The sequence below is a fragment of the Zootoca vivipara genome, chromosome 10, assembly GCF_965207765.1.
Source record: "Zootoca vivipara chromosome 10, rZooViv2.hap1.1, whole genome shotgun sequence".
NCBI lineage: Eukaryota > Metazoa > Chordata > Lepidosauria > Squamata > Lacertidae > Zootoca > Zootoca vivipara.
The window spans coordinates 11,494,935-11,517,924 of record NC_142593.1 but is presented as its reverse complement, the minus strand read 5'-3'; the positions used below and the strand labels follow the sequence as shown (position 1 = coordinate 11,517,924).

Genomic DNA, 22,990 nt, shown 5'->3' with positions numbered 1-22,990 from the left:
AATGGCATTTCCGTGTGCTCTGGTTTCCGTCACGGTGTTCCATTGTGCCAGAAGCGGTTTTGTCATGCTGGCCACATGACCCAGAAAGCTGTCTGTGAACAAACTCTGGCTCCCTCAGCCTGAAAGCAAGATGAGCGCCACAACCCCATAGTCGCCTTTGACTGGACTTAACCACCCAGCGGTCCTTTTCCCTTTATATTTTTTTTTAAAAAATAATGTAATATAATATTTATATAATTATATAACAATAAATATATTAGTGTAAAGTGCATTACATATGGGCAAAAGTGCATATAAAAAGGAGTCTATTTAATTTTCTCAAAAACGCCAATGAACTTTCTCCAGGGTTTATTATTATTATTATTTTATTATTATTATTATTGCACGCATTACTCAGTGTTGCAAAATGGGGAGAAATGCCTATTTCAAAGGATGTTTGCGTATCATTTTGCAAAGTGCGACTTTGATAAGTTCCCGTTTGAATGCCAGCCTATTCCTATCCATAGCGCAGCCGAGCGTTTTGAACAATGCAAACTCAGATGCTAAACCGGGTCATCGTTAATTTTGGCAACATCGCCATTCTGAAGAGAATCTGAATGAAAGGGGGGAGATTATTTCACAGAGTTCTCTAGGGTGGTAGCAGCATGAGACCAGAGCTGTTAAAGGAATGACATGGAGCTGTGAAGAAAGCAAAGGAGAGATCTTTGCCAATCGTTTGCCTGAGATGACTACAGAACAGGGATTTAACAATCTGATGGCATCTTGGCTGAATCACAGTTTGAGCCAAGTTCCTGAGTTGAAATCACCACTCTGATTTGAATCGACTACACCGGGCTCTGTCTTCCACGGCACCTTTTCTGAGAAAGCTTCCCTGCGGGACCATCCCTCCTCTCCATATCTGATGGTTGCCGAGGAGCAAGTCCCATGTGCTGGTCATAGCTGTCAAGTTTTCCCTTTTCTCGCGAGGAAGCCTATTCAGCATAAGGGAATTTCCCTTAAAAAAATGGAGAACTTGACAGCTATGGTGCTGGTCCAACTGCATCCTGCCAAAAGCAACACTCACAACTTGGAGGCCAGCCCAGAAATGATGTGGATAGGACATTTGGCAGCAACTGTGCCCAGGAGAACGAGGAGTAGATCTCAAAGTCATCTGTTATCAATGATGAATCTAAAACTTTTGGGGCAGAACTTCCTCAGAGTTGAGGGGTACCATTGCTTATGTCTGACAAAGCAGCCAGTCCCCCCTCCCAAAAAATACGTAATTTGTACAGTACTTGAATAATATTATACTCGTTTGGTACCATTTTCTGTGTGAGTGGGAAGGCACTGTGTGTTTGTGTGTGTGTGTGTTTGTGTGTCTGTCCCAGGTTTCTTAGATGGGGGCATTACCTAGACAGGTAACCAGAAATAAGGTAGCATCATACCTCAACACAACCCTTAGTTCTAACACTTCAGTATAACAATGGCAGCATGTGTGTTTTGAATGAAATGTAACAAAAAAACAGGCTATCCCTGAGCATATACAGAGTATTTTTCCCCAAGCAAGTGGAGTCAGGCTCCATACACCTGTGGTTAGGGAGATGGATTTCCAGGTCAGAGGGTATCCCAGGCATCCCCAAACTTTGGCCCTCCAGATGTTCTGGACTACGATTCCCATCTTCCCCGACCACAACATCTGGAGGGCCGCAGTTTGGGGATGCCTGGTGTATCCTTTCAACACAGGCTGCAGCTCTAGCTGACACTCTCTCTCTCTCTCTCTCTCTCTCTCTCTCTCTCTCTCTCTCTCTCTCTCTCTCTCTCTCTTTAAGACCTTGATAACAGGTAACTGTTGTTTATTTATTTAAAACATTTCTTACCCACGCTTCACTGCACAGTAATTCCGGAACAAATATATATAAAAATAGTATACCTTAAGGCGCCAGGCAAAAATGTTCCTTTTTAACCAGGCCTTTGGTTGATTTACACCCTATGCCCTTGTAAAATGTTTTTTTTTTGGGGGGGGTTATTGGTTTGTTGTTTTTATTTTATTATGTATTTTGTGGTTTTATATTGGATATAGGGCGGTATATAAATTCAATTAATAGTAGTAGTAGTAGTAGTAGTAATATTTCTTCTGATCCATTAATGTATTTATTTATTAAATTTAAAAGGTCTGAAAGGTAGGGAGTTGACAGCAACATTCCTTCAACAGAGTATCGACCACAGTCACGTTCTATGTAATCTCTAGAGGAATTGAGCCAAAAGTTATTGGAGGACATTTTCCCCCCCTGATTAAAATGTTGAAATATTCACTCTCACTCTCCCGCACACACTGGAAAAAGACTACATTGCAGCATTTTCTCCTATTTCCCCCCCCCATTGCTCTGGGGCAGGAATTCTTTTCTTTCCCACAGTGCCCTGGGATCAAGGGCAGAATTGGGGATGCAAAATGGTGGCCACTTTTCTGCTACAGCTCCTACTGGTGCCACTTGCAGTGGCAGCAATAACAAACAAACAAACAAACAACCCATGTCAAAAAGAAACCTTTCGGAAAGAAGAAAGCTGCTCCACTGGAACTAAAACTGTTGGGGGGTGGGAACTCTTCTCCCCATGGAAAAACTCTGCGAAACAGTTCCCACCAATTTGTGCGCTCACAGAGGAAGCGGAGAATTTTGCGAGGCTGTTCTGTGCCCAACTCTACACTTCAGCCATGATATTGCCTGTGTGAGCTCTGTCAGGCTCAAGAAGCAGGGCTGCTGCTGCTGCTGCATTTGGAGAGGCGAACAAAACAAAACAAAACAAATAAAATGTAATTTTGAATGATGCGAGCCCAATTGCACGAAAGATATGACCGTCTTTGCTCGAGTGGTGAATTTTTTATTTTATTTTTTTACTTAAGACCAAACCCAGCCCATCCCAAAGATGTGAGTTCCACATTTATTCAGTAGGTGGCAGTTAAAAGCTGAGATGAGATTTGCAGGCGCCATTTAGGTACTAATAGCAGCTGATGCAGCAGCCAGAGCCAGAGCGCCTGTGCCACAGAGAGGAGAGAGAGTAACTGGAGGGACAGAAGCATTAAACACGGCCCAGACATCCAGAGAGGAAGAGAGGGAGCTGGCATCCCAGTGAATAAAGCGCAAGAAACACCAGGATCACCAAAGAACAGCCACCCATTGGACATAAAGCAGAAGAGGGAAGAAGGAAGGATACAGAACTAAAAAACAGCCAGCTCCCAGCCTCGGCAGAAAGGCTCTTCTACCTCAGCTACTATGACAGGCAATAACTGAAGCATCTTTATCAGACTTATTCTTCTCAGGTAAGTCTCCTCCTTTTATTTTATTTTTTTTAAAAACTCTCTATAGAATGTTGCATAATGAGCAGGATGCACATTTCAACCCTGGCTGCTGCAGGCTACAATTTTCATCCGAAGGAAATGTGAGGAATGTTTTGACCCATCTGCCTACTGGAAAAGGGGTGTAAATAATACGAGATTGTTATGTTCTTTTAAAAAACAAACAAACCAGAGTGGAAACAGTGGGTGGAAACATTGTGGAATGCAAAAAGGGAGGAATACTAATGAGAGAGAACTTCCTAGCTCCGCATCTTTCAAAATATGCAGGTGGTACCTTTCAGGGCTAGATTCTCGTGGACCTTTCCTGTTTCTGAAAAATGAGATTGAGCCATGGCAAATGGATCTGACTCTTTTCGAAACCAAAGAGTAAGGCAGTGCAGGTTGGTAAGTTTTAAACAAATAGTCCCTGACGTGTTTTGAACAGAGATGGGTTGGTTCTCCTGCTTTAAACAGTTTGATCAATCTTCAGCCCCCAAACAAATCAAAACAAAGAACTGTTTAAGAAAATCAGTTATTTATTTTAGCTATACTTTCTGCATTATCTTAAAGCAAAATACATTAAGAGGTTAAGATTCACAAAGTGTTTTCTTTGTACTTTTGCAAGTCTATGTAGTTATTTTTTTAAATAGGAATGCACATGCTTATGCAAATATGAATTTATGCTTGTTTCCCATATAACCATATAGTTTGCAAGGTTGATTTTTGGAATTAAGCTTGCTTTATTTTATTTTTAAAGAATAGAATCATAGACTTGTAGGGTTTGAAGGAACCCTAAGGGCCATCTAGTCTAACCCCCTGCAATGCAGGCTCCTCTGAATTCAAAGAGATTTACTCCCAAGTTTACACGGAATTGCCGCCAGAATTTAGTTATGTGCATGGAGTATGGATTTCTGATGTTGTACAGGGGCCATGTTATAGCTCTATAAAACATATGAAAAAATGTTCCCACTGGAAGTATTGCAGCTCTAGAAAGTGCTTCACCTTTATCCAGCTGAATTTAGCACATACTGGCACCTTTTCTTGTATAACTGCTTAATGTCACATTTAGCCCCACACAAGCTGTGAATAATTATTAAATAGATTTGTCTGGAAAGCTGTGCTTGTTGTGGTTCAAGAAACTGCAGCTGTAAGGCAAGTAAGGGAGAAATGACATAATGATGCATGGTCCATAGATCCCATAGATTTGGAGCGTTGGAAGGGACCCTGAGGGTCATCTAGTCCAACCCCCTGCAGTGCAGGGGTCTTTTTGCCCAATGTGGGGCTCGAACCCATGTCACAGAGATTAAGAGTTGCATGCTCTACAAACTGAGCCACGAATGGTGTAGAGAAAGTGGCCAGAAATACTCCCCCGCCCGCTTCTCGTAATACCAGAATCCTACGGTCATTCAATGAAGATAACTTCTGGAAGCTTAATGACCAATAAAAGGAAGTACTTATTTCCACAGTGTATTGTTAACCTGTGAAATTACTTCCCACCAACTTGGACAGCTTTCAAAAGGGGTTAGTCAATTTCATAGAAGTTAGGGCTAGTCTAAATGTCTCTAAATGGATACTAGTCTAAATTCCAGTGACGGAATCCTAGCCATTTCCCTTGTGTCCTGCTTAGTTAGCTTCCCATAGGAATCTCATTGACCATTGGGAAACAGGAATTAGATGGGCTGTTGGGCTGATCTAGTGGAATTCCTCTTAGGTTCTTATGCTCATTTAAGAAAGAAAATCTTTCCCAGATTTTTTTAAAAAATCCAGCCCAACCGAACTGAAACACAATTATCTGTGGACATTTAATCAGCTGGATTTCATCACCTGACACCGCAGATTTAGTCAGCAGAACTCTTCTAATTCCCATGACAGCCGTTGCTACTTCTCAATTTAAGGTGGAATCAATATTTAGTTTTCAAATGAAGTCAGAAAAAAAGAACAGGGAAAATTGGTTCACTCAACCACCAGCAGATTAGTTAGAAAAACTTCCTAAATACAAGAGCATTCCAGCAATGGAATAAACTTAGGGTGGTTGTGACATCTTCTTTCATGGAAACTTTCACAAAAAAACATTGTTAGTAAGGTGGGTCAGACCATGGCTCTGTCCTGGCCTGCATTCTGCTTCCACCATCAAGCAACCAGATGCCCAGGTGTGCTCAGAATATGACAGTAGTGGCTTTCCTGTGTTGTGTATATCCAGCATTTGGCTTTGAGGTGTATTAAAAAATTGGAGAACTCTCGCTTCTGGTATGCGGAAAGATCTTCTTGCAGGGTACTGGGCTGGAGAAGCCATGGGAGATCAATCCAACTTTGTGATTCTGTACACGTGAGGATGAAAGATCTTGGCGCACGTTTGGCCTTAGCTTCATTTGAGTTCTTTCTGTGCACCATGTGCTCAGATACGTCATATTTTGTTGTTGGCATCTGCCTCAGGAGACAATGGAGGAGTGTGCCTTTGCGGGTGAACTCAAACCACTGGAGAGTTACAGCGCCTGCTGTGGCTGTAAGGTGTTAAAGGTTTCACAACTGCATTTATTGACAGAAGGTCTTTAGCTCAGGGGTAAAGCACCTGATCTGTATGGGAAACATCCCAGGCTCATTCTCTGGAACCCCCAATTTAAATTATCAGGTAAGAGATGATGTGAAAGACCTCTGTTGATGTTAGGATACTGTCAGCGGCACCTGGCTGGTTGCCCAGGGAAGTATAAAGACAAGGGAAAGTTTCTTACAGTCCATTTTTATTTCAAACTTTAAGGAGAGAGGCTATAGATCCCAGCCTCTTGGATAATGGTGTTGTCCCGAGTGCATCTCCACACACACACCCGTCTCTCCCATTTCCTCATTTGTCATCATCATCATCTTCTCTACGGGTGCTGCTAAGTGCCCTCTGTCTTTGAGCTCTTTGCTCTCCTACTTTTAAGGGTCACCAGGTTCTGGGAGATGGTGGGTCTAGAATGTTTTCTAGTGACAACATGTCAGCCAGCTGCCGCTCAGGATAGGGAGGCGGTCTCCACCACTCCTCCCAGTCCCTGACAGTTGAAGAGTCTGGGGCCCACTGCATAAATGGGCAAACAATATGACCTGGTCTTAAGCAGTTTCCTAGCTTCCTATTGCATTCCCCTCTCCAGCACTGGTAGGTCATAAGGTATGGAACCTGCTTTCCACTGGAAGTCTGTTTATTTTATTTTATTTTATTCCCTAAAGCATTTTTCCCTTGGTTCAGGCAGGTGTGTTGCAGAAACACCATTTATGACATTTAATTTCCATTTCTGAAATTCTGTTTGTTTTCTTTTAAACCATGGCTCATAGAAGACTGTATTTTTTCCCCTGTGTGTTACAAAAGAAAATAAAACCATGTATATTTCCAGTATGGTCTTATTCCAGTGGTGAAATGAGTCGCAGTCACACTAATAGTGTCTGCTTGGATGCCCAAACAATTTCCCTAGCTTCCAAAATACACATTTTAGCAAAAGATGCCCATTATAAAATCTATGACACTCAACTGAGTCACCAAGGCAATTTAAAATAATTTGGGCAAACAATTAGCTACTTTCTAGCACCACAATATAGTTTCCTTTGGTTCAAGGCTGATTTAAATTATCTTATTCTGATGGCTAGAAACAGTGACCGTTTCTTCTAAATTGAGCCCTCCAACATATAATAATAAATTTAACCTAGAAACAAGAATGTCATTATTTAAATGAGGGTACTGTTTTTCTTGCACTTGCTGATACACATCAGCCAGGAGCCAAGGAATATAAAGAGTTAGTGAAATTTGGGAGGGAAAGGATGCCAGATTCCATCTTCTACATTCCTTAACTGAGATGCTGTCAGCACATTCTGGAAACCCCGGTAATCCAATAGACGTTGCATTAAAGCAGCAGGGGGAGATTTTGTGTCAGAATGACTAGTGAATACTACAGTGCTAGCATCCTTCCCTCTTCTTAAGATGGATGTTCCATAAAGCAACAGCATGGGTGAAAGCACATCAATTTCCAGGTTGCATAAGGTTCTTTCCACTAATGCTCAGCGGCTCTGACTGAAAATCAATGCTAGGCAGTAATGAGACTCGCCGAATTGCATGATTGTTTCTTTGCTTTCCCCCTTTTGAATTGAACTTACATCTTGTCATTGGAAAATGATGATAATTTCAGGGATAAAACCTCATAGCATCAGCCCTTTCCTGGATTCTTCAGATGACTCTATTGCTCTTAACAGGCACTAGCCCAGACGTTAACTTTCACACGTTATCATAAAAAGGACAAAAGACTCCCAAGATTAATTTTGAACATTAGGGTGACTATATTATAATTGCAATTTATAAAATAATTTTTTATAAATTGACTTTTATAAATATCTGACTTTTAGAAGACATCTGAAGGCAACCCTGTTTAGGGAAGTTTTTAATGTTTGATTTTTAAAAAATATTCTGTTGGGAGCCGCCCAGAGTGGCTGGGGAGACCCAGTCAGATGGGCGGGGTATAAATAATAAAGTATTATTATTATTGCCCATTTGAATCCATAAACCAAAATACTCACGTCCGTGTGTTTATTATCCAGTTGGGAACTGCTGGGCACGGGGCCTTGGCATGCAATAGATCTTGCCTTTTGCAGAGAGGAGATTACAGAAGGTGGTCCTGGGGGAACACCTGCTTGAGATCCTGCAAAATTCCTTCTTGTCCTCTCTACTAGTTTGATTGATTGATGAGTATTTCTCAACCACTCAATATTTAGGGCAATGATAAAGCAGCATCTAAATGAAACCACTAAGGGGGATGGGATTATCTAGAGATTTGGAGTTAGTTGTCAGCAACATGCTGGTGACATGTAGCTCCATAATCTCCTTTTCTTCTCAGCCCATAGAGGCTGTGGAAGTTCTCAACCATTCTCTGAAATGGGCTGGATGGGGGTGAACAAGTAGAAACTTAAGTGTCCCTGATTATGAAGACAGCTGGTCTAGTGATAGAATATCTGCCTGCTCTGGAAAAGATTCCACTCTTCTTGAAATATGAAGTTTAAAGTTGAAATATATAAAAAAATTGTCCAGTAGCACCTTAGAGACCAAATAAGTTTGTTCTTGGTATAAGCCTATATACCTGAATCTATGAAGTTTACGGTTTGGGAGTGTACTGAACTGGCACTGTTCCTAGATGGTCGAGACAAGTGGTGTCTGAGATTATCATAACTTTTGCTCATCTTATGCCGGTGTGGCAAATGGGTCCATTTCTAGAGAGAGAAGACTTGGCTACAGTCAACACATGGCTTGGTTACATCTAGAATACATTCCTGTAGTGTATGTTGACACAAATTCTGCATATATATTAAAGGTGCAAGAGCCCTGAATGCTTTTTGCATCTGACTGTCCTAGTTCAATCTGGCACTGAAAGTAAAGACTGTAATATTCTGCACCAGTCAAAGCAAGAATTCTAAGCCTGGGTGCCACCACCACAAAGGCCCTGTCTGTCAGGCTTCAGGGAATTGGCTTCCTTCCCCATAGCAGTAAATAAGAAGAGATCAAATGAAAGGAACGTCTTACCCAGGCATCCCTAAACTGCGGCCCTCCAGATGTTTTGGCCTACAACTCCCATGAACCCTAGCTATCAGGACCAGTGGTCAGGGTTGATGAGAACTGTAGTCCAAAACATCTGGAGGGCCAAAGTTTGGAGATGCCTGGTATTACCAGTTAGATCAGGCACCCCCAAACTTTGGCCCTCCAGATGTTTTGGACTACAATTCCCATCTTCCCCGACCACTGGTCCTGTTAGCTAGGGATCATGGGAGTTGTAGGCCAAAACATCTGGAGGGCCGCAGTTTGGGGATGCCTGAGTTAGATTCTTTAATAATCTCAGGGAGAGAGAAAAAGAACATGTCTACTAGAAATGGCGGCGCTCCCAATTAAGTCTTACTCCCCCCACTCCATACCTATTAATCGACATCACTTCTACATCTTGTTATCTAAACTTGTACCCTCTGTACTTTCTATTCTAACACTTTCTGAGCTCTCTGTATCTTTGGAGAAGGGGGGTGAATGCAAACCATTATTCCAAATCTATACTGTCCTCCTGCTCCTGGGAAGATTCAGGATCAGGATCGGGTGGGGGTTGGGGGGGTGGCTCCCACCATTCCTCCTTAGTGCACCCCCCTTTAGCACGGTCCCTGACACTGTTTGACATAATCACCTGTCTCTTTTCTGTTGGTGGAGGTATCCAGAGAATTGTCTCTGAGGAGAATCTTAATATCTTGGTTGATCATAGTGTGACAAATTGGTACTCCTCTAAGTATGATAGACCAACTTTGTGAAGGGTTGTCTAGTCTTGAAGTGTGTGAGGAGGCGAAAGAAAATTAATACAAACCACGTAATATCTGCAGGTGCCCCATCCACATTTAATGGGTGCATCCGAAACTCTGAACGTGGTTCAAGAGGAGCTCCATAGACTTGGCCAGTTCCCAAAATGTACTTCATAACAACTGGTACTGAATTTGTAGTATTTTGGTTTTGATCTGTTGACCACAGTATCAAAATGATTGACAAGGGCAGCAAGCATTTTCCTCTGTGGATGTGGCTTCCTTGCAACAGAATTTTCAGCTCGTTTCAGGAAGAGAAAAGGGCATCTAGTTTGTAACTAGACTACAAAGGTAAAGGTAAAGGGACCCCTGACAGTTAGGTCCAGTCGCGGATGACTCTGGAGTTGCGGCTCTCATCTCGCTTTACTGGCCGAGGGAGCCGGCGTACAGCTTACGGGTCATGTGGCCAGCATGACTAAGCCGCTTCTGGTTCACCAGAGCAGCGCACAGAAATGCCGTTTACCTTATCTACTTGCACTTTGACATGCTTTCGAACTGCTAGGATAGCAGGAGCAGGGACCAAACAACGGGAGCTCACCCCATCACGGGGATTCGAACCACTGACCTTCTGATCAGCAAGCCCTAGGCTCTGTGGTTTAACCCACAGCGCTACCTGCGTCCCTGTAACTGGACTATATTTTATTGCAAATGCAGCATCTAAATTACCGGTATACCGAAATTTACCCGATACATTTTAAGCATCAAATGCATTTTCCATGTAGACCCGCACAGAATTCATATTGTTTTTAGAAGATGGTTTGGGTGGATGTTGTCAGCTACTGGTATGAATACTTCATCCTCTGTGATTAAACTTAGCTCAGCTGGAAATACAGAACACCAGAACTGATTGTTCTCTTGCTACTTAGCCCTTCAAAATAGCAATATTAATGACTGCTCATTGAAAACATGCCAGCTGCTTTGCTTAATCAGAAATGAAGCCCTGTGATCAATGAATGATGGACTAGTTAGGCTATTCCTCTCTGCCATTTGTATGTGATGACACAATGTAGAGTAGTTGTTTGGCCTCTGAGAATGCTGCTGTCAGTATTTATTGGTACAATTGTGATATATTTCACAGCATCTAATAAGAGGCCCTAAACAGATAATCAAATTCTTTGTATCAGGGTATCCTTATATCTCAGCGCACCCGCCCAACAGATACCTGTCCAGATGCTCTTCAGAAGCCCCCAATGACCAAAGCAGATGTGAAATTAATGGTGTGACTACATTCAACATTGATGTGCCTTTAAGGCATGTGTGAGATTCTTTAAAACTGACCAGTTGGACAAGGGTATAACCTTGCCTCTCCCAGACCTAGACCATGCCCAGTGGTGGACTCTAGAAAGTTCTCCTGGCCATGGTACCCTCCTCATTCATGCCAGTTTCCTGAAAGCACAGAAGTACCCCCAAACCCAGGGGGGTGCTTCATGTCCAGACACCCAACTCAGGAGCTGGCAAGTCTTAAAGCCCCCTGCCAATTATCACGTGAGGTTCCTGGATATGATGAATGTTGTAGGGTGACCTTTAACCTTGGTCAACACCCTACCAACCATTACATATGCCGACAAGTTCTGGCATTTGTAATCAATAAAGTTGTGGCCCAATTTAATCCCAATATTGCTACTCTGTGACTTATTCTAGGATTGTGTGAGGGCCACCCCCACCCGCTGCCTGTGCTTCATTGCGCCTGGGTGCGCATAACAAAAACCACAGAACTATATTCATGTGCTGAACATCACATCTAGCTTGTGGTAGGAGATCCCACAAGGTCTCTAAGTGCTTAGTTGTAGTGTCAAACCATCCCCTTATACTTCAATGTTCCTTGTGATTTCAAATCTCTATCCCTCCTGTTTAAATGTCCTTGACCTATTCTTTGAGGACTCTACAAACAGTTCAGAATCAGAACAGACAGTCAGAACAGTCAACCACTGAGTGCCCGAACATGCAGCAAGCTAAAACAATCTGATTTAGGCCCCACTGCAAGGGAGAAGAAAATAAAGGCAGGAATTGGTTCTGAACTGGTACAGGAGGACCGTTAAAATTTTTTGCTTTTTATGAAAATATGTTTATGTCCTGATCTTGCAACCAGCTGCGAGTGACCATCTGAAAATTGAGGTTAAGGTTGAATCCTGATGAGACAGAAGGATTGTTTTTGGGGTCAGGGGGCGAGCAGGTGTGGAGGACTCCCTGGTCCTAAATGGGGTAACTGTGCCCCTGAAAGACCAGGTGCACAGCCTGGGAGTCATTTTGGACTTACAGCTGTCCATGGAGGCACAGGTTAATTCTGTGTCCAGGGCAGGTGTCTACCAGCTCCATCTGGTACGCAGGCTGAGACCCTACCTGCCCGCAGACTGTCTCACCAGAGTGGTCTAGTTATCTCCCGCTTGGACTACTGCAATGTACTCTACATGGGGCTACCTTTGAAGGTGACTCGGAAACTACAACTAATCCAGAATGCGGCTGCCAGACTGGTGACTGGGAGTAGCCACCAGGACCATATAATACTAGTCCTAAAAGACCTACATTGGCTCCCAGTACGTTTCTGAGCACAATTCAGAGTGTTGGTGCTAACTTTTAAGCCCTAAACAGCCTTGGCCCAATATACCTGAAGGAGCGTCTCCACCCCCATTGTTCTGCCCAGACACTGAGGTCCTACTCCGAGGGCCTTCTGCCGGTTCCCTCCCTGCGAAAAGTGAGGTTAAAAAGGAACCAGGCAAAGGGCATTCTCTGCAGTGGCACCTGCCCTGTGTAATGCCCTCCCATCAGATGTCAGGGAAATAAACAACTTTTAGAAGACATCTGAAGGCAACCCTGTATCGGGATTTTTTTAAAAAAAATATCTAATGTTTAACATTTTTTTTAATCTGCTGTAAGCCGCTCAGAGTGGAAAACCAGCCAGATGGGCGGGTTATAAACAAACAAACAAACAAACAAACAAACAAATTATTAGAATCATACGGTGGTCCAAAGCCATGTTTCTAATTAACATACCACTTTGGGCACAATTGCATGCATGCATCTGTCTTGCACTCTGGTGTCTCAGGGTTTCTGAATGAGGCCTCATGGGTTTGGTTCTTTATTTTAAAATGATACATGGAACACTAACATCTCCTAACTTGCGGCATTTCTGCAGGGACTCTTAAGTGCATTTCCAGACAATTCTAATTTTGAACAGAAGCTTAATGGTGCCCACCCCTAAATGCAGGAAGCTACTGTTTGGACACACCTTTAGGAAAGCAAACTATTAACGATGGCCTTCTTCTTTATGGCACTTAAGGGTAGTCTGTAATGAGTTTCCATCAACTTATTGAGATTACTTAGCAAGGCTCCTAAAATTCAAAAGCAAAGACTGGCCTGATTATCGTGCCACTGCAATAATGGCACCACTGATGCACTAAGAAGAGGGAATGTGTGTTCTCTTAAGCAACAGTGTGCAAAATCCATTAGGAGCTGTCCATAGAAATATCAAATAAACTTGCTATTTAGCACCACTTAAACGATCACCGAAGCAAAAGAATCCTATTGTTTTAAAAACAATATGACCCCTGAAAATATATAATAAGCCACCAGTATGTGATGAGTACGTGATGCAACAGATGTTTCTATTCTCTGTGCTACACGGCATGAGATCATCACTTCTGCCGTATTATAATCTCTTGTATTCTCTAGTGTCAATTGTCCATCCGTTCAGGGTACTTCGAAAACTTGGAGAAGATTGGTAGACTCTAATGTTCATTAAATTGCTTACGAAATCATCTCCTCTACCAGCAGACAAGTAGCAAAGAAACCCTCTCTGAAGTAACTAGTTCTAGGATCTTATTGAGGATGCCGCAGTGTTGGACAGAAAGGGAGTAACAATTTTTGTTTGCTCAGGGGAAAAAACCTCAAACGGAGACTTTTCATTAGATCAGTCATTTTGTGCTTTACAGCTAAATTTGGTGTGACTTGGCTTGGTCTGCAGTCCTGTACTTAAAATGCTTCACAAAATTCTTTGTGAATTATTAATCGTCCTGATTGAAATTCTGCATGAACACTCAGAGCCCGTCCTCCAGATGAAAAGACCCGCAAGGCAGGCTATCTCATACTTAGAAAAAAACTATGCTTTGCTTATAATCTTCCAACCCCCATCCTCTATATCAGGCATCCCCAAACTTCGGCCCTCCAGATGTTTTAGATTACAATTCCCATCTTCCCCGACCACCGGTTCTGTTAGCTAGGGATCATGGGAGTTGTAGGCTAAAACATCTGGAGGGCTGCAGTTTGGGGATGCCTGTATTTTATCCTTGGGGTGGGCAACTATTTGAAGTCCACCCAAAGGTGACTGTACCCTTGATAAAAGGTAAAGGTAAAGGTACCCCTGACCATTAGGTCCAGTCACAGACGACTCTGGGGTTGCGTCACTCATCTCGCTCTATAGTCCAAGGGAGCTGGCGTTTGTCCACAGACAGCTTCTGGGTCATGTGACCAGCATGACTAAGCCGCTTCTGGTGAACCAGAGCAGCGCACGGAAATGCCGTTTACCTTCTCACCGGAGCGGTACCTATTTATCTATATGCAATTTGACGTGCTTTTCAACTGCTAGGTGGCCAGGAGCTGGGACCATGCAACGGGAGCTCACCCCGTCGTGGTGATTTGAACCACTGACCTTCCGATCGGCAAGCCCAAGGCTCTGTGGTTTAGGCATGACTGTACCCTCAATACATGTCCTTTATCCTTGTGTTCTGAAAACCTAGGACAGTGTGCAAATTCTCTCGGGTGGGGATGGGGAACTTCAGATTTGGAGACTGAAGTAGATAAATAGGTAACGCTGTAGTAGGAAGGTAAATGGCATTTCTGTGCGCTCTGGTTTCCATTACAGTGTTCCGCTGCACCAGAAGTGGTTTAGTCTTGCTGGCCAGATGACCCAGAAAGCTGTCTGTGGACAAACGCCGTCTCCCTCAGCCTGAAAGTGAGATGAGCGCTGCAACCCCATAGTCGCCTTTGACTAGACTTAACCGTCCAGGGGTCCTTTACCTTTTTTTTACCACTGTACTGAGGTAAGGGTTGTATCCATTGCTTGGGCAACCTTTGCCTCTGGCCCAGCACAACCGCCCCCCTGCAAGGGAATGGGGGTCTTGGACTGGGAAAGCTTCTCAGCCCCTGCTCTACAGAGAACATTTGTGTTATCAATAGGGCTTTTGGGGGAGTCCAAAATAAAAGACATAACTTTTAGTCCTGGTTCCCTGGTCCTTGCAATTCTTCCAGCACTATTTTTACAGTCAATCGGCCTCTTTCTTCTTCCTAATAAATGTAATCAGAAGATTCCAAGGCAGTGTATAAAAGTATGAAAAACAGGCAAGACACCACATAAATAAACGATGGGTGATTGCCATACTCAGATCCACGGAAAAGTATTGACTTCAGTAATGGTCCTGCTCTGAGTATGACTGAATTGGATATTGCCTTGTATCTCTACTAGCCATACAGGAAGGTATAAACTGATCCTACAGAGTATCCCAAGTGTTTTCGTAGGTTGATCTTGCTCCCCAAATCTGATGCTCCGCAGTTACCTCTTGCATGAAAAAAGAGCCTAAGTCAGTGAGAGGAATGCAATGATTTATTTTAAATCAGCCTGCTCAGGGGCTGTAATTAAACATTTCGTTAGAGAGATTCTTTAATCATTACTTATGCTCACTTATGATAATTTTATATTATAGTGATTATTTTTTTTTTAAAAAAAGAGAAACCTAGCTAATAAATTAGGGCTTTCCCTATCAGAGCCAGTTAATGTGAAAAGAGTTCCTAAGTAGCAGAGGCTATATATACACTGCGAGTCTTAATCCACATTACACGCCAAGTCAAGAGTATATATTAGCTTAAACTAAAAGGGACTCTTTCATGGAACAAATTCACTGGAGGTTTTTTGTTTTTTTTTACAGCAACCACCTGTCAAGGATGTTGTAGTTGAGTATTTCCTGCATCAGCAGGGGGTTGAACACAGGTGGCGCTGTGGTCTAAACCACTGAGCCTCTTGGACTTGTCGACCAGAAGGCCGACGGTTCGAATCCCCGCGACGGAGTGAGCTCCTGTTGCTCTGTCCCAGCTCCTGCCAACCTAGCAGTTTGAAAGCTCACCAGCGCAAGTAGATAAATAGGTACCGCTGCGGCGGGAAGGTAAACGGCATTTCTGTGCGTTCTGTTTTCCGTCACAGTGTTCCATTGTGCCAGAAGCAGTTTAGTCATGCTGGCCACATGACTTGGAAAGCTGTCTGTGGACAAACGCTTGGCCTGAAAGTTCGATGAGTGCCACTCCACACCTCACAGTCACCTTTGACTGGACTTAACCACAAAGGGGTCCTTTACCTTTACCTTGAACTAAAGGATATTTGAGTTCCCTTCCAACTCGGTGATTCTATGTGTTTTAAAATATCAATCATATCTGCATCTATTTGGATGCAAAAAAGGAGTATACTATGAATGCAATTCAACTTCGCTATTAAAAAATGTTTCATCTCCACAAGTATTGTAGCTTGCCAGATAGATATGTCCTCTGCTTTCCAGACCAACTGTTCTGGGGAGTTATATTGACCTCCAAAGTAATAATAATAATGATTTATTATTTCCCCAGCCACTCTGGGCAGCTTCCAACAGAAAAATGAAATAAAATAATCTATTAAACATCAAAAGCCTCCCTAAACAGGGCTGCCTTCAGATGTCTTCTAAAAATCTGGTAGCTGTTTTTCTCTTTGACATCTGATGGGAGGGCGTTCTACAGGGCGGGTGCCACCACCGAGAAGGCCCTCTGCCTGGTTCCCTGCATCTTGGTACTGGACCTCAGTGTCTTTGCAGAACGATGGGGGTGGAGACGCTCCTTCAGGTATACTGGACCGAGGCCATTTAGGGCCAAGTAGGGTTGTCATACGTCCAGAATTTCCCAGACATATCCGGAATACTGCAGTTGGACGTAGTGTCCGGTTGGAAATCACCGGGGGGGGGGGGAGTCCGGGAAAATTTGGGTGTATGGCAACCCATGTTGGCAGTATCGTTTTTTTTGTGATTTTCCTCAACAACTTTCCCAGAAAAAGGTCAACAACCTTTCTGTCCAGACTTTCATTGTTTGAAAAATGGCCACCGTAATCCAGAGCCAATCTTGGGGGGCATCGGGGGGAACAACATTGTGACCCTCTGTCTTTCTGTAAGGCTTCTGCTGACAGACTTCACTAGGTGAACCCCATCCTCTGTTTTTTAGGTGATGCATGTATGTCACTGTTTCCCAACGTTGGGTCTTCAGCTGTTTTTGAACTGCAACTCCCATCTTCCCTAGCTAGCAAGACCAGTGGTCAGGGATGATGGGAATTGTGGTCTGAAAACAGCTGGAGACCCAAGTTTGGGAAACACTGATGTATGTAGTTCAGCAGTAGCATCATAAATGGGGTGTTAGGGAGAAGGTGCAATGTCTCTCCGAAAATGGCACATGCTGCCTGTGGTTTGTATAAATAGTTATATCTTTAAAAATAAAAATGCTCCCCCCAATTATTATTATTTAGTTAAATGCATTTTTATTGAATTCATGTACAGTGGCACCTCGGGTTACAGATGTTTCAGGTTACAGACTCCGCTAACCCAGAAATAATACCTTGGGTTAAGAACTTTACCTCAGGATGAAAACAGAAATTGCACGGCAGCGACGGGGCGGCAGCAGGAGGCCCCATTAGCTAAAGTGGTACCTCAGGTTAAGAACAGTTCCAGGTTAAGAACGGACCTCCAGAACGAATTAAGTTCTTAACCCGAGGTACCAGTGTAATCAATTAATTGACAAATCTTGCAGCCTCACTTCCCTTATTTAACTTTCTTTTTCCCAGGCAAAAATCTCAGTGATTAAGATGGCTACCAGAATCAATTTTCTGTTCCAGCACTTGCCAATTAAAATAAATGGTCAACAATTAAAATAAATGACAGCATGTTGCTCTTAAGTGATTTGGAATAATGAAAAGCCAAGGATCAAATTAAAAATCTTACATGAGAGTAAACGGGGGGTGAAGGAGGGATTTCAAATTCCAGATGGTACGGCTTCATCAGGGAGGTCTACCTGGTGGCTTTATTATATATTTTCAGGGGTCAAGTGAAAACATTCCTCTTCAACGGGGTCTTTGGCTGATTAATATTCTACAGCCTTTTAAATGTGTCTGTGGGAAGGGGGGGGGGTTATTGTTATGTTTTGTTTTTCTTCTATTTATTTGTGCTTTTACCTTACATTTTCATCATGTCGACTGCCCTGAGATTTTTGGATGAAGGGTTGTATATAAATTTAATTAAATTACATTTAATTAATTAATGGTAATAAAAAGTTTCCTGTTGACATGGAAGACAACATTGCACAATTGCCCCTTTTTTTAAAAAAAAAAAAAGGCAAGGGCAGATCTACCAGCAGATTAATGTATGGAAATGTGGTAGCAAAAATGCTCAACACAGAGAACCTTTAGGTCTCTTTAGTTACATGACTGACCTGGACAACAGACCTGGTCTGCATGTTTATTTCCATTTTTAAAAAATTACCTCACCACAACACCGTCATCCCCTTGGCTCTGTGCTATTCGTACCCAGCTTTGGCAAGCTCTGAAAATGCATTGTCCCATCTGCCTTGTTCTTTTAGCTGTAATCACGATTGCGACATTCTTCATCGTCATGGCTGTTCTTTACTGCTCTGCCTAAGCCATAGCCCTAGTTAGCAGCTGTCTCATAGATTTAGTCAGTGTTATCCTCTGGGGGGGAAATTCCTTCTAACTGCCTCCGCTCTTGTTTCTTCCTGTAGGCTGGATTGTGACACGAACTAGACGCCCACTTTCCCTTTGCCTTCTAGAGCCTTTTCTTATCCGTTCTCTTAGCATTTTCTCAGCCCACTTGTCTTTAACATTATACTCTAGGGAGTTCACACTTCGATTGGATATGAGAAACTGTAATGCCACCCCTGTTTTTCCATATTGTGCTGAGATATAACCCATTCTAATGGCTCAACGAGGCAGAATCTTGGCCTTTACTATACATTTTGAATCAGGCCCAGAATGCTTCCAGCTTTTCTGCATTGGGCTAGAGACAGAGAGAAATATCTCAATTTGGAAATTGGGGTGAAAGAGTTTTTCTCCTTTCGTTACTTACCGTAGTTCCTCCATGGCTTCCCTCTGATTTTACTTTCTCGAATTAATTGCAGGGTTGGAGCATGGGCCATAGCTGCCAAGTTATCCCTTTTTTTAAGGGATTTTCCCTTATGCTGAATAGGCTTCCTCGTGAGAAAAGGGAAAACTTGGCAGCTATGGCATGGGCGCTGCTTGCTCCTTCATTTTATTCGCATGTTCTCTGCCCCACTCTTTCCGTACACATCTACAAGTGTGCATGGATAAAATGCTGCGCGCACACAACGGGCACACAAAAGGCGTGCCCATATATACAGTATCTCGTTTTGCATGGTGGTGATTTACTGAGGCCTACTTGTGTTCTTGTGCATTGGCTTAACATTACAAAATAATATTGATACAACTGTGAATACAACCCTATCAAATGTGCTTTTTGGTTGCGGGTACACAGAGGCTATTTTTGCAGTGCTTTTTTTAGGGGGGATTGCGGAAGAAGATTAGCAGGAGAAATCCCATATTTAATAGGCCTAGGAATGGACATGAATGAATCCCATCAGCAGAAACCCTGTGCAAATACAACAGGGCTCTCTGCTCCCCTTGCCTCCCTGATCCCTTTCCCAAAACTGGCTTGGGAAACACCCCCCCCCCCCAAGAATAGCACACAGGGGTATGATGGGGTAATCATTTCAACGGGAAGCATTCGGGAATTCTCCCTTACACATAGAAAAGTGGTCTAGTATTGACTGTCATCTTAGCAGGAGCTGGCTGGCTTCTCTTGGAGAACCTTCACCCTTATTTATGAGCCACCCTTGCATTTCTGCATTTCAGGAAAGATGTGTGATCGGTGTAAACAGATAGAAGTTGGTGGGGTGGCGTGGCATGGTGGCAGTGCTCAACACTTGAGTGCTTCTGCCTGTTACCAACACGGGGAGGCAATGGGGAGCTTAGTGCCATGTCTCTACCTTCCCCACACCTGATCTCACAAATCATGCCAGACATGAGGCAGGTGGGTGTGGTTTGGGGGATACTGCTTGGCAGGCCAAATGTGGGGCAGAGTTTCCCCACTTCTGTTTGAAAAAGTAGAGCAAGTGCAAGATTTGACATCTTTCCGCAGGGCCTGCAAGATGGAGCTGTTCTGCCAGGCCTTTGGTCAGGGTTCAGCCTCACTCATTTCCTCTTTGTATAAGAACAAGCACGAAGGAGGTTCCCAGCCCGCTCATAGGTCCTTATAATATCAGTGGAAATAGTTGGTCTTGGCGAGTATTAACCGTTTTCAATTTTAACCTGAAGATTGTCCAGTTTTAATTTTAATTGTTTGAATTAATTGTGGGATGTATCTTAATTGATTGATCGCTTGTATTATGCATATCATCTTATTTATATGATGTTAGCCGCTCTGAGCCCGGCTTTGCCAGGGAGGGCGGGATACAAATAAGATATTATTATTATTATTATTATTATTATTATTATTATTATTATTATCCTCATCAATTCAGTGTTTGGAATGTGTCTGCTCCTCTCTGTGGGAATTTACCAATAACGAACACTTCCATTTTGCATGAGACTCGAAATCATAGAATGACAGTAAGTTATATAAGTTTATGGATCTGCTTTGTACAGAGAGATGGGCATCTAAAATTGAGATGAAAGAGCCTCATCATTCACACTGTGCAATAACATAGCTCATGTTTCCCATTTCTAGCATCCTGGCTTTATTTTGAACTATCCCCCCCACAAATTGTTAATAGATGATTTTTTATTTCTTCCCACACGCAGGTTTCTTTTCCTCGTTGAGCAGCGCAAAGCTTGAAAAACCATGCCTGAACAAAGCAATGATTATCGGGTGGTGGTGTTTGGAGCAGGAGGAGTTGGCAAGAGTTCCTTGGTCCTGAGATTTGTTAAAGGCACCTTCAGAGACAGTTACATCCCTACAATTGAAGACACCTACAGGCAGGTGATCAGCTGCGATAAGAGCATATGCACTTTGCAGATCACTGACACAACAGGGAGCCATCAGTTTCCTGCCATGCAGCGCTTGTCTATTTCCAAAGGACATGCTTTCATTTTGGTCTACTCAGTCACCAGCCGGCAGTCCTTGGAGGAACTCAAGCCTATCTACGAACAGATCTGCCAAATCAAAGGGGATATAGACAGCATTCCGATCATGCTGGTGGGGAACAAGAATGATGAGGATCACAACCGGGAGGTACAGACCAACGATGGAGAAGCGCTGGCCAAAAAGTGGAAGTGTGCCTTCATGGAGACCTCTGCCAAGATGAACCACAATGTGAAGGAGTTGTTCCAGGAGCTGCTGAACTTGGAAAAACGCAGGACTGTGAGCTTGCAGATTGACGGCAAGAAAAGCAAGCAGCAGAAAAGGAAAGAGAAGCTGAAAGGCAAATGTGTCATTATGTGAAAATAGCGCTATCCCGGAGCTGCCATCTAGACTCCGTCTTCTGACTGTACCATGTTTCAGACCTGTACACAATGGGGGGGGGGGACAAACATGTGAGACTGTTTTATTAATAGCTGTTTTGAAAATATACCAGAAGTAAACAGTTGTGTGGAGTGAAAGCACTACCAACCTTTCAACCCTTTTATAAATTAGACATTTAACAGCAGCGGCAGCAAAGCAGTTACAAGAAGAACAGCGCTATCTCTTTTCGAGAGAAGAGAAAACGAAATACCCACAACTAAGTGCTCCCGCTGGTATCGTTGCCACTACGTAAAGATGAGGAGTTGTTAGTTTAAAATTTTATGCTTATGCTATATGTAGAATTAATGAATGATGTATTTATCTACCAAAATATATATTTGGAAGTAGAACTAAATTTAGGGTTAAGTTAACATACCTTTCCTGGATTGCAAGTTTCTTCTCTTACCCTGAATTGTGCTCTCTTCTTCTTCACATCCTTTACGATATTGATGAACACTGAACTAAGGGGTTCCCCCCCCCTCACCTTTGTAAATTTCCTAGTGCCCCTGATGAAATATCAAGGCCTCAGTGACATCATGCAGCACCAAATATTATTCTCTCCCATGGGATGCCATAATCTGACCACCTCCCCTTTGCAAATAGATCGAACATTGCCAATTAGCTGCTTCTGGGTAGCATGACAATTATCTGGTATGAGGATGCAAGGGGAGGGAAAACGTTTTTGAACCCAGGGGTGAAATCTTCTATAACACTCAACTAGCCATATATTTCTTTATTTTTATCTTATAATACAGAAGTAGACTCATTGCATTTGACTCTCCAAAGGATTCATAGTGTTGAATTAGTCTCATGCACCTGTAAACACCCCCCTCCGCATTTTTTATTCTTAGCAAACATCAGATTGGCTAGGAGAAATCAGGTCCTGTATTTTCTCTGAGGACAGAAAAAAATGATCTCAGTAATCATCCCTGCTTCTTTAAGCTGGAGGGCTGGGGACAGTCCCTGAGGGGTGGGAATGTGTGATGAGACACAGGTTTCCAAATCCAGCCTTCCCGCATGTCAATTGTGGCACCACGGAGTAGCACAGGATTACCTGCATCTCATATGCTGGCAGGTGCAGGTTCAGGATGGGCAATTGATGGTTTGCGAATCTTGAATGGGACAGGGCAAAACCTCTGTGCCAAATGACATTTTCATTACAGTACAGTGGTACCTCGGTTTATGAACACAATTGGTTCCGGAAGTCTTTTCATAAACTGAAGCATTCATAAACTGAAGCGAACTTTCCCATTGAAAGTAATGGAAAGTGGATTAATCCGTTCCAGACAGGTCCGCAGAGTACTCAACCTGAAGCGTACTTAACCCGAAGCATGGGTGTAATTGGTTCTGGAAGTCTGTTCATAAACTGAAGGGTTCATAAACTGAAGCAAACTTTCCCATTGAAAATAAGTGAATTAATCCGTTCCAGATGGGTCCGCGGCGTTCGTAAACCGAAAATTCGTAAACCGAGGTGTTCATAAACCGAGGTTCCACTGTAATACCTCCGCGAACGTCTGCCTTGCCTAGCGTCCATTCCGGCGAATGTCCGTGGTAAGCCCAGAAGTACCGGAATGGGTTACTTTTGGGTTTGCTGCTCATGCATGCGCAGAAGCTCAAACCACTCCCTGCATGTGCGCAGACGTAGAGTTTTGCCCTGCGTCCTTTTCGGCTAGTGGCCAAGGCTCTGGAATGGATTCCGGCCACAAAACGAGGTACAACTGTAAAGTACATGCGTCAAACCAAGATGTTG

At 43.2% G+C, this 22,990-nt stretch overlaps 1 protein-coding gene across 1 annotated transcript; it reads left to right on the top strand.

Annotated features, from left to right (window-relative positions):
- The first annotated feature begins 2,150 nt into the window (after positions 1-2,150).
- Positions 2,151-21,259, top strand: DIRAS2 (DIRAS family GTPase 2). Its single transcript, XM_035099904.3, has 2 exons — positions 2,151-3,295; positions 20,541-21,259. The coding sequence occupies exon 2, from the start codon at positions 20,581-20,583 to the stop codon at positions 21,178-21,180; it is 600 nt and encodes a 199-aa protein (XP_034955795.1). The 5' UTR covers positions 2,151-3,295; positions 20,541-20,580; the 3' UTR covers positions 21,181-21,259.
- The last annotated feature ends 1,731 nt before the right edge of the window (positions 21,260-22,990 follow it).